We start from the raw sequence: 15,957 nt of genomic DNA, 5'->3' as shown, positions 1-15,957 counted from the left end.
CTGTATCTGTTAATCCCAAATTCCAAGTTTACCCCTCTGATTTTATTTAACACTTATTTTGATTTTTCTGTATTCAGCTAGGTCTTCCATGGATACAAAAGACAAGACCTGGTTCTTGCTACAAGGAGTTCTTATATTTTGACTGAGAAGATACATGTACCCGTGAGAAAAGTAGATAGGAATGCAATAGGAGAAAAGACCGGAAAGATCACTCGGATCTGAAGCCCACTGTTGTCTTGGGGCCTTTTTGATTTTGTTTGGTTTTTGTTTTTCAGTCACATTTAAAATTAATTTTTGCAACTTTGAGCAACCTTAAAGCAAGATAGGTATATTTATGAGAAGACTTAAAGACTTCCTTAGTGGCTCAGCTGGTAAAGAATCCACCTGCAATGCGGGAGACCTGGGTTCGATCCCTGGGTTGGGAAGATCTCTTGGAGAAGGGAACAGCTACCCCACTCCAGGATTCTGGCCTGGAGAATTCCATGGACTGTATAGTCCGTGGGGTCTCAAAGAATTAAGACACAACTGAGCAACTTTCACTGAAAGGTCCAGAGACAGAGAACTAGAAAAAAAGAGATCAAAAGTTTAATTGTAATTGATTTCTGGTAGAATTTATTAGTGATTTTTTTTCTCCTTTAAGTTTACTATGACATGTTAATGTTTGTTGTTGTTTGATCGCTCAGGCGTGTCCGACTCTTTTGCCACCCCATGGACTGTAGCCTGCCAGCTCTTCTGTCTGTGGGATTTTCCAGGCAAGAATACTGGGTTGGATTGCCATTTCCTCCTGCAGGGGATCTTCCCTTCCCAGGGATCAAACCCGTGTCTGCTGCATTGGCAGGCAGATTCTTTACCACTGGGCTGCTGGGAGAGCCCTTCATAGTAAAAGAAAAAAACATTTAAAAATGACATTGCGATCACCAACATTAGTGTTGAAGTTCCTGTTAATAAATAGCCTTGATATTTAGAGAAGAAAAATCCTTGTAATAGATCATTCAGACACTCCATGGACTTGGGGGGACCTGGGCTAATAGTATTCGAATGTTTGGGGTGGGGTAACCTGGAATGGTGTAGAGGAGGAGGCCCATGCTGGTTCCCTTTGTCACACGCTGGTGAGTTGTTCATGAAGATCTGAGAGCAGTGCCTGCCAAATAGTAAGCGTCGTATGTGTTTGTTACTCTAGTAACAGATAGGTAGGTGCCTTTCAGGTGCTTTTTCTGAGCCGAGCACTGTGGTGCTAGGATCAAAACGAAGTTCTGCCCTCATGGACTTTGTGTTCTATAGGATGGGGGCTAATAGTAAACAGCTGTGTAAATATACATGTGTCAGTGGTAGTAAGTTCCTTGTAGAACCGTGAGCTGAGTAAGGGGGTTCCGGGCAGTGGAGAGGTTGCCAGTGTATTCATGGTGGTCAAGGAACTCCTCTAGTTAGAGGCCTAACTGACCAGAGCCCTGAAGGAGGTGAGGAAGCAGCGTGTTTGAGAGAAGACATTCCTGGAGAGGACAGAGGCCCTGGGCACAGCACACCTGGCTCCTGGGAGGATGGTGATGGAGTGGGTGGAGAAGACAAGGAAGCAGGGGCAGAGACCATAGGGCACGCTGACTCCTGGATGAAACGTTTGTTCAGGGTAGCCACTTAATTATTTTTAAAACTCCCGAGAATTTTCAAAATAATATAAAAACTAATATAATGAACTGACATGTACTGCTCATTTGGCATGAATAACTTTAACCATGGCCAGGCCTGTGTCATCTGTTCCACCTCCTCATGCCCCTCTCCCTGTTATTTTGAACCAAATCTCAGCTCTCTTTATCCTTTCCTTCATTGTTATTTCAGAGTCTCATCCTAACAGTAAGGTACTTGTCAAGCCTCCAGGTGTTCCTGTTGTTCCTCTGTGGCTGGCAGGAGCTGCTGGTTAACTAGGCTAACGAAGTTAGCTCCTGGCCCAGCGAGTCCTCAGTGGTTTTGACACTTCCTTTGTGGCAGACTTGTCATCCCAGGCTCAGCAGAGATGGCTGCTCTCCAGATCCAGGTCCTTGGGCAGTGGCTGCTACAGGGTCACCAGTGCTTCAGGAATGTCCAGTGGGTAGAGACAGGGCATTTTCATTTCTTAGAAGGAAATATCGTTGATGGTATGAAAGGCTTGTGATAGGTGCTGTGCTGGGTGGGGGTTGGAGCAGGGGGTTTGCAGGAGTGGTATAGCCAGGAGGTGGTGGGTCCCAGACCAGGCAGTGCGGGTAGACATGGAGATACTGTGGATCTTCTGGATGTTTCTGTAGGGGAAGCTACAGAAACTGTATACTGATGGGTTAGTTTGGGGTGTGAGAGTAGTTAAGGAGATGTGGGGTCTTTGGCTCAAGGTGCCATGTATGGGGTGGAGGAAATTGCAGGATGAGCAGCTGCCCGGAGAGTTGGAGTAGGGGGAACATGTGGTGAGTTGTGGATGAGTGTGCAATGTTGACTAGAATTCTGCCCTGTGATCCTGGCAAGGTGTCAATCCAGGAGCCTGGGATTCAGGGGAGAAGGCCGGGCTAGAGACAGATGCGCAGGTCATTGATGTATCAGTGGTGATGAGAAGCCTAAGACCTGATGACCCCAGAAAAGCACTCACAGAAGTGGGAGGAGAGCCACCAGCAGAAGTACGGGTGCTGGCAGGTCAGTGTCAGCAGGGGGCGCTCTTCTGAGCGGTGACCTAGGAAGCAGGGTCAGGACTGAGTACAGAGAAGTGGCAGGAGATGCTGGAGTTTGAGGAGAGCAGAGAGCACGAGAGAGGGTGGGTCTGCTGGGCGAGCAGATACCCAACCTGAGCATCTGGGCTCATGATGGTCAGAGAGGAGAGGCGTGATGGCAGAAACAGAGCGTGAACCTCAGTCTGGGATGTTTGGTCAGAACCAGGTGGAAACCTCTTCCTGGTAGCTGGGCAATCAAACCAGCTGAACATATTGGGGGTCGTTGTAGAGCCTCCCCGCCCTTAGGAGCCCCTGTGCTGAGTGGCGGAGAGGGTTGTGCTGTTGCCCCCACCAGGCACTGTGGGTGATGCTGAGCCGAATGCCAGGCCTGCACCAGGCAGGGGAGGAGGGGGTGCCTGGGGGCTGGCTTGGGGACACTGGTCCCAAGGGACCCTGTTACGTGATGCTTGGTTTAGACACATGAAATGAGATGGACGGCTCTGCCTGTCTCTCTTCCCAGCAGGAGTGGACAGTCACGCTGGAATCAGTGACCAGTTCACACTCAGAGTGATAAGCCAGGTCTCCAGAAAACCTCTTACTCATCGAATAACAAACAAGTATCATTGCCCTTGGGTACATTTAAATTAACGTTTCCCTTCTTTTAAAAATAAATATGTTTAACACTGCTCTGTTTATAATGGATAAACCAAGAAAGTCCTACTGTATAGAACAGGGAGCGCTGCTCAGTGTTATGTGGCAGCCTGGATGGGAGAGGAGTTTGGGGAAGAATGGTTACGTGTATATGTGTGGCCAAGTCCCTTTGCTGTTCACCTGAAACTGTCTATCCCCAACTACAAACTAAAAAGTTTTAAAAAGTAAATAAATATTAGACATTTGAGACTTGGACATGTCTCCCTTGAAAATTACTGAACATTTTCCCTGGCCTTGTTTCACCTTGGACTAAGTGGACGATTCATGACCAGCACTAACCACTCTTTGCTTCTTCAGTGGAGGTGAAGCCGGGGAGCTGCAGCGGCCTTACTGCCCATTCCAGATCACCCCCTACTTGATTCACATGCGCAGCTCGGCCCTCACGGAGCCTGAGCCCTGCTGTCTCCTGCTGGTGGAGAAGGTTCACTCAGGTTACCAAGGTAAGTCGGGAGTATCTGCGTTCAGCTCAGGTGTGATGTGTCCGTGCATCAGAAAGGAGCCCGTGGAAAAAAAAAAAAAAAAAGAAAGGAGCCCGTGAAAGCCTGCCTCTTCCCTGAGCCCGGTCTCCCTGACATCTCTGTCTGCCGGCCTTGACTTCTGGTGCTGGCGTCTCCTTCAAGGACAGCAGGGCCACTGGGTCCAAGCATAGACTTGGCCACAGACACAGACTTCTATCCTTTCTCTGCTGATGACCATCCTGTGGTCTTTTGCTTCTGTCTTGTGTGACATAGGAGCACTGAAACTGTTGCACAGAGAAATCACAAGAATGCGTTTAGGTTTTTTAAGTGTTTTGAAAGCCCCGCTGAGTAAACAGTGTAGTTTGTTTTCTGATGGCGTAACTACATTGCTAAATTCACATATCAGTATAGAAGCAGCTTCCATTCATTATATTTTGAAATTGTAGTTGATTCTGCTTGTAACGTGACACGTGCTTTTTTGGAATTTATCATCCTGTGCAAAAAAATTCACACAAATCACAGGACTTAGGGACAAGAGTTGCTTTGTTGTGTAATCATTAGCTCTGGGCTTGAAGAAAGTTAGTCTTAAAAATTGTTGTCATAACAACTCAGAATTGAAGAAAAAACATCTTATGTGACTTAGACAAAGCAGTGTAGAAAAAAATATTTGTCCCTTTCTCTTCCTCAAGGGCCCTGGACTCCTTTCTTGTGCTGGGGGCTGGGGAGAGGCAGACTCCTTGTCAATCTACCTAAGAATTAACTCCTCAATTTCACATCCTATTTGTTTGCTTAGTTACATGCAACCTCCCAGTTCAGTTCAGTCGCTCAGTTATGTCTAACTCTTTGTGACCCCATGGACTGCAGCATGCTAGGCCTCCCTGTCCATCACCAACTCCCGGAGTTTACCCAAACTCATATACATTGAGTCAGTGATGCCATCCAAGCATCTCATCCTGTTGTCCCCTTCTCCTCCTGCCTTCAGTCTTTCCCAACATCAAGGTCTTTTCCAATGAGTCAGCTCTTTGCATCAGGTGGCCAAAATATTGGAGTCTCAGCTTCAACATCAGTCCTTCCAATGAACACCCAGGACTGATCTCCTTTAGGATGGACTGGTTGGATCTCCTTGCAGTCCAAGGGACTCTCAAGCATCTTCTCCAACACCACAGTTCAAAAGCATCAATTCTTCAGTGCTCAGCTTTCTTTATAGTCCAACTCTCACATCCATACATGACTATTGGAAAAACCATAGCCTTGAATAGACAGACCTTTGTTGACAAAGTAATGTCTCTGCTTTTAATATGCTGTCTAGGTTGGTCATAACTTTCCTTCCAAGGAGTAAGTATCTTTTAATTTCATGGCTGCAATGAGCATCTGCAGTGATTTTGGAGCCCCCAAAAATAAAGTCAGCCACTGTTTGCCCATCTATTTGCTATGAAGTGATGGGACCGGATGCCATGATCTTAGTTTCTGAATGTTGAGCTTTAAGCCAACTTTTTCACTTTCCTCTTTCACTTTCATCAAGAGGCTCTTGAGTTCTTCTTCACTTTCTGCCATAAGGGTGGTGTCATCTGCATATCTGAGGTTATTGATATTTCTCCCAGAAATCTTGATTCCAGCTTGTGCTTCCTCCAGCCCAGGGTTTCTAATGATGTACTCTGCATAGAAGTTAAATAAGCAGGGTGACAGTATATAGCCTTGACGTACTCCTTTTCCTATTTGGAACCAGTCTGTTGTTCCATGTCCAGTTCTAACTGTTGCTTCCTGACGTGCATACAGATTTCTCAAGAGGCAGGTCAGGTGGTCTGGTCTTCCCATCTCTTTCAGGATTTTCCACAGTTTATTGTGATCCACACAGTCAAAAGCTTTGGCATAGTCAAGAAAGCAGAAATAAATGTTTTTCTGGAACTCTTGCGTTTTTAACAATCCAGTGGATGTTGGCAGTTTGATCTCTGGTTCCTCTGCCTTTCCTAAAACCAGCTTGAACATCTGGAAGTTCATGGTTCACGTATTGCTGAAGGCTGGCTTGGAGAATTTTGAGCATTACTTTACTAGCGTGTGAGATGAGTGCAATTGTGCGGTAGTTTGAGCATTCTTTGGCATTGCCTTTCTTTGGGATTGGAATGAAAACTGACCTTTTCCAGTCCCGTGGCCACTGCTGAGTTTTCCAAATTTGCTGACATATTGAGTGCAGCACTTTCACAGCATCATCTTTTAGGATTTGAAATAGCTCAACTGGAATTTCATCCCCTCCACTAGCTTTGTTCATAGTGATGCTTCCTAAGGCCCACTTGACTTCACATTCCAGGATGTCTGGCTCTAGGTGAGTGATCACACCATCATGATTATCTGGGTCATGAAGATCTTTTTTGTACAGTTCTTCTGTGTATTCTTGCCACCTCTTCTTAATATCTTCTGCTTCTGTTAGGTCCATACCATTTCTTTTTTGAGCCCATCTTTGCATGAAATGTTCCCTTGGTATCTCTAATTTTCTTGAAAGAAAGAAAGTGAAGTTGCTCAGTCGTGTCCGACTCTTTGCGGCCCCATGGACTATAGCCTACCTGGCTCCTCTGTCCATGGGATTTTCCAGGCAATAGTACTGGAATGGATTGCCATTTCCTTCTCCAGCGGATCTTCCTGACCCAGGGATCGAACCCAGGTCTCCCGTATTGTAGAAAGACACTTTACCATCTGAGCCACCAGTGAAGTCTTAATTTTCTTGAAAGATCTCTAGTCTTTCCCATTCTGTTGTTTTCCTCTCTTTCTTTGCATTGATCGCTGAGGAAGGTTTTCTTATCTCTCCTAGCTATTCTTTGGAACTCTGCATTCAGATGCTTGTATCTTTCCTTTTCTCCTTTGCTTTTCACTTCTCTCCTTTTCACAGCCATTTGTAAGGCCTCCTCAGACAGCCATTTTGCTTTTTTCCATTTCTTTTCCATGGAGATGGTCTTGATCCCTGTCTCCTGTACAGTGTCACGAACCTCCATCCATAGTTCATCAAGCACTTTATCACATCTAGTCCCTTAAATCTATTTCTTTCATCATCAGTCACCATAAAGTGCGAATGTAAGTCAATCAGTTTTCCTATTTTCTAAAAAATGTTTTTTCAAATAATATTCTCGGGCCCATTGACTCCTCTTTGAATCAGTTGACACACGAACTTAACAAAGAACAGGTTTTTGACAGTGCTTCTGGAAGACAGTTTGGCCTTTAAATATTAATAGCCTTATAATATTTCTACTTCTACTTCCTTGGCCTAGTAACTCTATTATGGGAGTATGCTAAAGAAATAAGTCTAAATGCAGAGAGCTTTGTAAAGAAAAGACAGGTTCTGCAATGTTATTTAATTGTAATAGCTTGTATTGTTGTTGTTCAATAGCTAAGTCATGTCAGACGCTTCTTGATCCTGTGGACTGCAACACACCAGGCTTTTCTTCACTCCCTCCTGGAGTTTGCTCACACTCTTGTCCATTGAGTCGATGATGCTATCTAATCATCTCATCGTCTGCTTTCCCCTTCTCCTCCTGCCTTCAGTCTTTCCTAGCATCAGCATCTTTTCCAGTGAGTCAGCTCTTTGCATCAGGTGGCCAAAATATTGGAGCTTCAGCTTCACATTAGTCCTTCCAATGAATATTCAGAGTTGATTTCCTTTAGGATTGACTAATAATAGCTTAAATGTCATCATTAAGGAAGTTCTGAAACATTTGTTTGACATGTTATTATATTGATCCAATGAAAATTTTTATAGAAAGTATGTATCATGGGAAATTGATATATTAGGTGATGGGAAAAGCAGCCTGCAGAATTTTTATACAGCCTAATTATGTCTAAAACAAACACTATGAAATAGGAAAAAGAAGATTAGAAAGAAATAAAATATAAATTTTGATTATGTGTGGATAGTGGATTTGGAGTAAGGGTTTTTTTTTCTCTTCTTTTCCTTTTCTCAACTTTAACATTCTCTTTAGTGAGCCTATAAGATTTTTTTTCTTTTTTCTATTTTTTTTTCTTTTCTTCTGCTGTCAAATTCCACTTATTTGTCTCAATTTTGTTACCTCTTTATTTTTTAAATATAGATTCTTTCATATTTATTTGCCTTCTGGCACTTCTAATTCAAGCCTGCTTGATTATTCTTTCCTGTCTGTGTAAAAACCTTACAAATGAATCCCAAGGAACCTGGACCATTGTTCTTATAGTCTGATATCCTGTTGGTCCCTGGGCTTTGTGGTCCATATAAAATTGACCTGGAGGTTTCACAGCCAGCCCATAAGTTTCCCTTTGATGTCTGTTTCTATTAGAAATGGGAATTATACCTAACTCTTCAGTACTAAATTGAAGAAAGTGGGGAAAACCACTAGACCATTCAGGTATGACCTAAATCAAATCCCTTATGATTATACAGTGGAAGTGAGAAATAGATTTAAGGGACTAGATCCGATAGACAGAGTGCTTGATGAACTATGGATGGAGGTTCGTGACATTGTACAGGAGACAGGGATCAAGACCATCCCCAAGAAAAAGAAATGCAAAAAGGCAAAATGGCTGTCTGAGGAGGCCTTACAAATGGCTGTGAAAAGAAGAGAAGCGAAAAGCAGAGGAGAAAAGGAAAGATATAAGCATCTGAATGCAGAGTTCCAGAGAATAGCAAAGAGAGATAAGAAAGCCTTCCTCAGTGATCAGTGTGAAGAAATAGAGGAAAACAATAGAATGGGAAAGACTAGAGATCTCTTTAAGAAAATTAGAAATACCAAGGGAACATTTCATGCAAAGATGCTCTCAATAAAGGACAGAAATGGTATGGACCTAACAGAAGCAGAAGATATTAAGAAGAGGTGGCAAGAATACACAGAAGAACTGTACAAAAAAGATCTTCATGACCCAGATAATCATGATGGTGTGATCACTCACCTAGAGCCAGACATCCTGGAATGTGAAGTCAAGTGGGCCTTAGAAAGCATCACTACGAACAAAGCTAGTGGAGGGGATGAAATTCCAGTTGAGCTATTTCAAATCCTAGAAGATGATGCTGTTAAAGTGCTGCACTCAATATGTCAGCAAATTTGGGAAACTCAGCAGTGGCCACGGGACTGGAAAAGGTCAGTTTTCATTCCAATCCCAAAGAAAGGGGATGCCAAAGAATGCTCAAAGTGAAGTGAAGTGAAGTCGCTCAGTCGTGTCCGACTCTTTATGATCCCATGGGATTTTCCAGGCAAGAATACTGGAGTGGGTTGCCATTTCCTTCTCCAGAGGATCTTCCCCACCCAGGGATTGAAACCGGGTCTCCCGCATTGTAGGCAGATGCTTTACTGTCTAAGCTGCCAGGAAAGTCCCGCACAATTGCGTTCATCTCACACGCTAGTAAAGTAATGCTCAAAATTCTCCAAGCCAGCCTTCAGCAATATGTGACCCATGAATTTCCAGATGTTCAAGGTGGTTTTAAAAAAGGCAGAGGATCTGGAGATCAAATTGCCAACATCTGCTGGATCATCGAAAAAGCAAGAGAGTTGCAGAAAAACGTCTGTTTCTGCTTTCTTTACTATGCCAAAGCCTTTGACTGTGTGGATCACAATCAACTGTGAAAATTCTGAAAGAGATGGGAATACCAGACCACCTGACCTGCCTCTTGAGAAACCTGTATGCATGTCAGGAAGCAACAGTTAGAACTGGACATGGAACAACACACTGGTTCCAAATAAGAAAAGGAGTATGTCAAGGCTGTATATTGTCACCCTGCTTATTTAACTTCTATGCAGAGTACATCATGAGAAACTCTGGGCTGGAGGAAGCACAAGCTGGAATCAAGATTTCTGGGAGAAATATCAAGAACCTCAGATATGCCACCACCCTTATGGCAGAAAGTGAAGAAGAATTCAAGAGCCTCTTGATGAAAGTGAAAGTGGAGAGTGAAGAAGTTGGCTTAAAGCTCAACATTCAGAAAACTAAGATCATGGCATCCAGTCACATCACTTCATAGCAAATAGATGGGGAAACAGTGGAAACAGTGGCTGACTTTATTTTTTGGGGCTCCAAAATCACTGCAGATGGTGATTGCAGCCATGAAATTAAAAGATACTTACTCCTTGGAAGGAAAGTTATGACCAACCTAGACAGCATATTAAAAAGTAGAGACATTACTTTGTCAACAAAGGTCCGTCTAGTCAAGGCTATGGTTTTTCCAGTAGTCATGTATGGATGTGAGAGTTGGGCTATAAAGAAAGCTGAGCGCTGAAGAATTGATGCTTTTGTACTGTGGTGTTGGAGAAGACTCTTGAGAGTCCCTTGGACTGCAAGGAGATCCAACCAGTCCATCCTAAAGGAGATCAGTCCTGGGTGTTCATTGGAAGGACTGATGTTGAATCTGAGACTCCAATAGTTTGGCCACCTGATGTGAAGAGCTGACTCATTTGAAAAGACCCTGATGCTGGGGAAAATTGAGGGCAGGAGGAGAAGGGGATGACAGAGGATGAGATGGTTGGATGACATCACCGACTCAATGGACATGAGTTTGGGTGCACTCCGGGAGTTGGTGATGGACAGGGAGGCCTGGCGTGCTGTGGGTCATGGGGTTACGAAGAGTCAGAAACGACTGAGCGACTGAACTGAACTTCAGTATTATGCTGCTGCTGCTGTTCTTTTTCAGCCGCTAAGTTGTGTCCAGTTCTTAGCAACCCCATGGACTGCAGCACGCCAGACTTCTGCGTCCTCCACTTTCTCCCAGGGTTTGTCCGTTTCTGTTGAGATGGCGATGCTATCTAATAATCTCATCCTCTGCTGTCCCCTTCTCCTTTTGACTTCAATCTTTCCCGGCATCAGCGTCATTTCCAGTGAGTCAGCTCTTTGCATCAGGTGACCAAAGTATTATAACTTCAGCTTCAGTATCTGTCCTTCCAGTGGCTATTCAGGGTTGATTTCCTTTAGGATTAACTGGTTTGATCTCCTTGCAGTCCAAGGGACTCTCGAAAGTCTCCAACACCACAGTTTGAAAGCATCAGGTCTAAAACACTCAGCCTTCCTTATGGTCTAAGTCTCACATCTGTACATGACCACTGGAAAAACCATAGGTTGATAAATTATCTTTTGTATTTTTTTATTCAACTTTGCAGATATAAGCATAAAACTAAGAACAGTAGATCTCCCAGTCTTATTTTATCCTATGTTAATATTGTGATGGAGTGATGCTGGGCCATGATGAGATAGGCCTCAGGTTGCTCTGACCTGACTGTGCTCCAGGGTTCAGCCTCTTACCAGAGTGAGTCTGCAGCCTTAGTGGAAGCATCAGGCTCCCTGCATCCCTGACTCATGAGGCTGATTTGTGGTAGAAGACTAATCTGATAATTAAGGTAGCTAATATGACTGCCAAGGAAGAGCTATTCATGTTGATCAGCCCAATAGGGAAACCTGCTGGGAAATGAAGATAAAATTAGATGGTTGCTTAGAAAGAATATAGGAAACCCCATTTCTTCTGATGAGATGTCCGTTTGGGTGTCTGTTAACTGGTCTGAGCACCTCCCCATCAGCACCAGAGGAATGTCCTAGATTTTTTCTCCAACTATCCTTTCCATTCTTTGATTAAAAAATGTATGGAATAGGGGCTTTCAATGGCTAATAAGTCAAAAATCTCTCTTGGTACATGTCACAATGCACTTGAAAATATGTGTTATTTTCAGATATCTTTTGATACTGATTTCTAGCGTAGTTCTACAGTGATAAGAGAACACTCTGTAGGATTTCAGTACCTTTAGACCATGAAATTTTTGCACCTTGTTTTATGTCCCTGGATATGTTCCAGTGTCTCCTAGTTTAGATTCTATGGGAGCTTGAATATAATTTGGATCCTACTGTTGTGTGAAAATTGTATAAATCTTAATTATGTTGAATTGGTTCACAGTTTACTATATCCTTCTACTTCTCTATATATTCATTCTACTAGTTTTTGAGAGTTTGTTATTGAGTGTGTTTGTGTTAGTCACTCAGTTGTGCCTGACTCTTTGTGACCCCCATGGACTATAGGTAGCCAGGTTCCTCAGTCCATGAAATTCTTCAGGCAAGAATACTGGAGTGGGTAGTCATTTCCTTCTCCAGGGGATCTTCCCAACCCAGGAATCGAACCCAGGTCTCCTGCATTGTAGGCGGGTTCTTTACCATCTGAGCCACCATGGAAACCCTTTGATATTGAAACCCCAACTAAAAATCTTAATTTATCTACTTTAAAAAATAATGTATATATATGTATATATAGGAGCTATATGTAACTCTCCTCTATTTTCCAAGTCTTCTGTAAATACCATACTTTTGTAATTTAAAAAAAGGAAAGAGAAAAAAATTACTTAAAAAAAAAAAAAAAATATATATATATGTATGGAGTAGGGACTTTCCTGGTGGTCCAGTGGTTAAAAATTCAAGTTCCATTGCAGGGGTGCAGGTGTGATCCCCAGTTGGGTAGCTAAGACCCCACATACCTTGAGGCTAAAAAGTCAACACATAAAACAGAAACAATATTGTGATAAATGCATTAAGACGTTAAAAATGGTCCACATCAAAAAACAATCTTAAAAATATGTGGAATAAATTGACATATTAATACTTACAGTGTTTTCAGTGCTTTTTTAAGATTATACCGATATTTGCATCTCCACATGCAGGGTTATGTGAGGGAAAGCATTCAGAGTCTAGTAGGTATTAACCTCTCACAGAATAATAATTATCTGTTATGTTTGTGTAGTTACTTTAATGCATTTATTCCTTCAGTAAGTATTAATGAAGTACCTGCTGAGTCAGGCGTTGTGCTGGACCCTAAGGATGAGGCTGTAAACAGAGCAGACGTTCTCTTTGCCTCCATGTAGCCCAGCGCGCACGGGAAAGCAGAAACTACTCATGTGCTGGGACACACGAGTAGAGTTTTGGAAAGGTGACGGTTGAGGTGGGAGGGGGGCTGTGAGAGTGTTCAGTGAGGGACCCTAACCTTAATTATCTTTTTGATATTAAGCAGCTCTGTGGGGAGGAAGGCTAGGTGCTTATTACCTCTCACATTACAGAAAAAAAAAAAATCCACATTCGGTGAGAGTCACTTTCTCACCGATCTCTGAGGGAGGAAGTTGCAAAGAGGAGATGAAAATCAAACTTCCTTCCTTAGCCTTCAACCAATTTCCTGACAAGCACCGCAGCCAACTCTTCCTGCTGAGTTGATAGCATTTGTTGAAAGTGGTGTCGCTCTTGCGACGTGAATCATTTTTTTTGGCTGAGTGATGCAGTTTGTGGTATCTTAGTTGATCTTAGTTCCTTACATGTGCATGCTCAGTCATATCTGGCTCTTAGCAATCCTATGGGCTGTAGCCCACCAGGCTCCTCTGTCCATGGGATTCTTCAGGCAAGAGTACTGGAGTGGGTTGCCATGCTCTCCTCCAGGGGATCTTCCCAACCCAGGGATCAAACCTGAATCTCCTGCATCTCTTACATTGCAGACAGATTCTTTACCACTGAGCCACCGAGGAATCCTTAGTTCCTTGACCAGGGATTGAACCTGAGCCCCTGGCAGTGAAAGCTCGGAGTCCTCATGGCTAGACCAGCAGGGAATCCTCTCATGTAAATCCTTTGAGTGATGTAATTGGTGATTAAATGTGCAGTTCAGTTTTGTAGGAAGGGTCCCCACCGGGAATATCCCAGTCTCATTGCACAAAGTCGGACGTCCTATTTTCACTCAAACTTACACTTGACCAGCAGCCCAGACACCTCTGGATGACACTCAGGCTCATGGTGCATGGGACAGGAGGAGGGGGAAGTGGTGGAGCAGTTCCAGTGGCGCTCACATATTGTGAGAGTTTAGAAAATGTGGCATATTCTTGATGTATGTCATGAAGCAAGGCTACTTCTTGTCGCATAGAGGGTCCCGAGTCATCGTCAGTTCCTTGTCTTAGTTGCTGTTCAGCTAGTAGATTTCAGATGCTCTAGAATTTGAATATAAAGACTGAAGGTTTTGTGACAGCCACATGTTCACCGTGAGGATGGGAGCAGAATCATCTTTATTACATAGCTCAAGTGATTAGATACATTAAGCATTGAATGTTGTTTGACAAACTTAAGGTCTTAAATGGAGAAGGAAATGGCAACCCACTGCAGTATTCTTGCCTGGAGAATCCCATGGAGGGAGGAGCCTGGTAGGCTACAGTCCATGGGGTCGAAAAGAGTTGGACAGGACCCAGCGACTTCACTTTCACTTTCACTTTCAAGGTCTTAAAATTTCTTAGAAAAAAAGTGAAAAGTGAAATTGTTAGTTGCTCAGTCGTGTCTGACTCTGCGACTCCATGGACTGTAGCCCACCAGGCTCCTCTGTTCATGGGATTCTCCAGGCAAGAAGACTGGAGTGGGTTGCCGTTTCCTCCCCCAGGGGATCTTCCTGACCCAGGGATCAAATCCAGGTCTCTTTCATCTAAGGCAGATTCTTTACTATCTGAACTACCAAGGAAGCCCTCAGTTTCAGAACCAGTAGGTTACTCAGTCCATGTTAAATTTGGAGACCAGTAGTTGTTGAACATGCTGTAGTAGCTGAGGAGGTTACTTGTCACTGTTTTAAATTTATACAGATACAATGCTGAAATGATTATGGAAAGATATGAGCTATGAAGAGACTGAACTAAAATCTGTTAACGTCTCCCTTGTTTCTTTGGATTTTCTCTGCTTCCATAAATAGAATATGAGCTTCATATTTTCTGTATTTGGAGTCGAAGAGTTGCTTTGTAAAGACATAGCTTTATTGTTTGAATGTTCTATTAAAGATCACTTTAGACTTCATTGTGACTGAATCTTAAATTGCTTGACTCAGTCTTTCCCTTGGCATTTTGTAGGAGTCCACTAAACAAGGATATTTTTGCCACCAGAGTAAAAAAGATGAGCAATGTTGACAAAGACATCACAGAATTACAAGAACAAATTCAAAAACTTCTCTTACAGGTAAAGTGAGAGATTTAAAAAAAAAAACACACACAAAATTCTTATAGTTGTGTTTAATTTTAACATTCAGTCTTAGTAAAGTCATTCACAGAAATAAACTGCTAGCCTTACCCTCTACATCCCAGAAATTTTTGTCTTCTTTTTGTTTTTAAGTTAAATTTCATTAATCTTGTTTTCCTTTATCTGTGTTAAATACACAGGACATTTTTGTAAGAACCCTTTTGAAGACAGCATAATGAGTCACAGGAAGCAATTAGACAAAGAAGTTATTTCTAAATGAGAGAATTCTTGTCTTTCAAATGCTGCCAGTGTTTTAGCTTTGCTGTTCTTTGAAATAATTAATTTTAAAAGTTGGGGGAGGAGTGGCGGGTCTCAGTATCTCTAATCATTAGATGAGGCAAAAGTGTGAAAAACAACTACCTGTTGAAAACAAGTACCAAAATGACTTCTCCTAGAGATTCAGTGAGTAACCTTGCTGAGTGTTTACTGATGGTGAAAGAGGAGAGGAGCAGGTTGCCCTCACTGGACTGACTCCGTTTTTAAAGGAAAAGGAACTCCGTCTTACAGACTCGGCAAACTTTTGGACTGTATATCTAGGAGGCCATGGAGATAAAATACCAGCAGCCGAATAGGCCTCTTAGGCAGATAAAAACCAGACCAGGCAGACCCTGTACTTAGCTAGAGCTCCCAGAGCCAGAAGGAATGCAGTGTCCCCTAAGTAATCAATCACTATCTATAATCTTAATAATACCTATTGCTGTTGGCTAAGCTGTATGTCCAGATAGCTTTAGAATGTGAATTTATGGCTGTAACCTGATTGTATCTTTTAATAACATTGTCCAGAGTGGGCTTTAAGAATTTGGGGATATGGGTTTGGGTACCTACACTTTGGATATAAAAGGTTGTCACAAAAATCGGTCAGAGTCTCTGGGTCAAGAGGAAACTCTGCCTTGGACCCGCCGATGTAATAAGCTGCACTCCACCATTCACGCTGTCCTTCTGAAGGAGTTAGCTTCCCTGAGCGTTTGGCTACAACAGTGGTACCACTAAAACTGTTGGTCAGTAATTTTCAAAATGTCGTTCATAAAATCTCTGTTGTTCAGTTGCTAAGTCGTGTCTGACTCTTTGCAACCCCATGGACTACAGCACACCAGGCTTCCCTGTCCTTCACTGTCTCC

General features: G+C 43.0%; 1 protein-coding gene across 1 annotated transcript in view; it reads left to right on the top strand.

The window, feature by feature from the left end:
* PER3 (period circadian regulator 3) overlaps positions 1-15,957 on the top strand; it is a 63,560-nt gene that overhangs the window by 12,100 nt on the left and 35,503 nt on the right. The window contains 4 exon segments of the mRNA XM_070767676.1: positions 3,675-3,817; positions 4,109-4,212; positions 6,852-6,898; positions 14,674-14,779. Of these exon segments, the coding sequence (XP_070623777.1) occupies positions 3,675-3,817; positions 4,109-4,212; positions 6,852-6,898; positions 14,674-14,779 (400 nt within the window).

Source organism: Bos indicus, chromosome 16 (assembly GCF_029378745.1).
Source record: "Bos indicus isolate NIAB-ARS_2022 breed Sahiwal x Tharparkar chromosome 16, NIAB-ARS_B.indTharparkar_mat_pri_1.0, whole genome shotgun sequence".
Classification (NCBI taxonomy): Eukaryota; Metazoa; Chordata; class Mammalia; order Artiodactyla; family Bovidae; genus Bos; species Bos indicus.
Note: the sequence above shows the minus strand (reverse complement) of the source record. Positions and strands in the feature narration are given on the sequence as shown.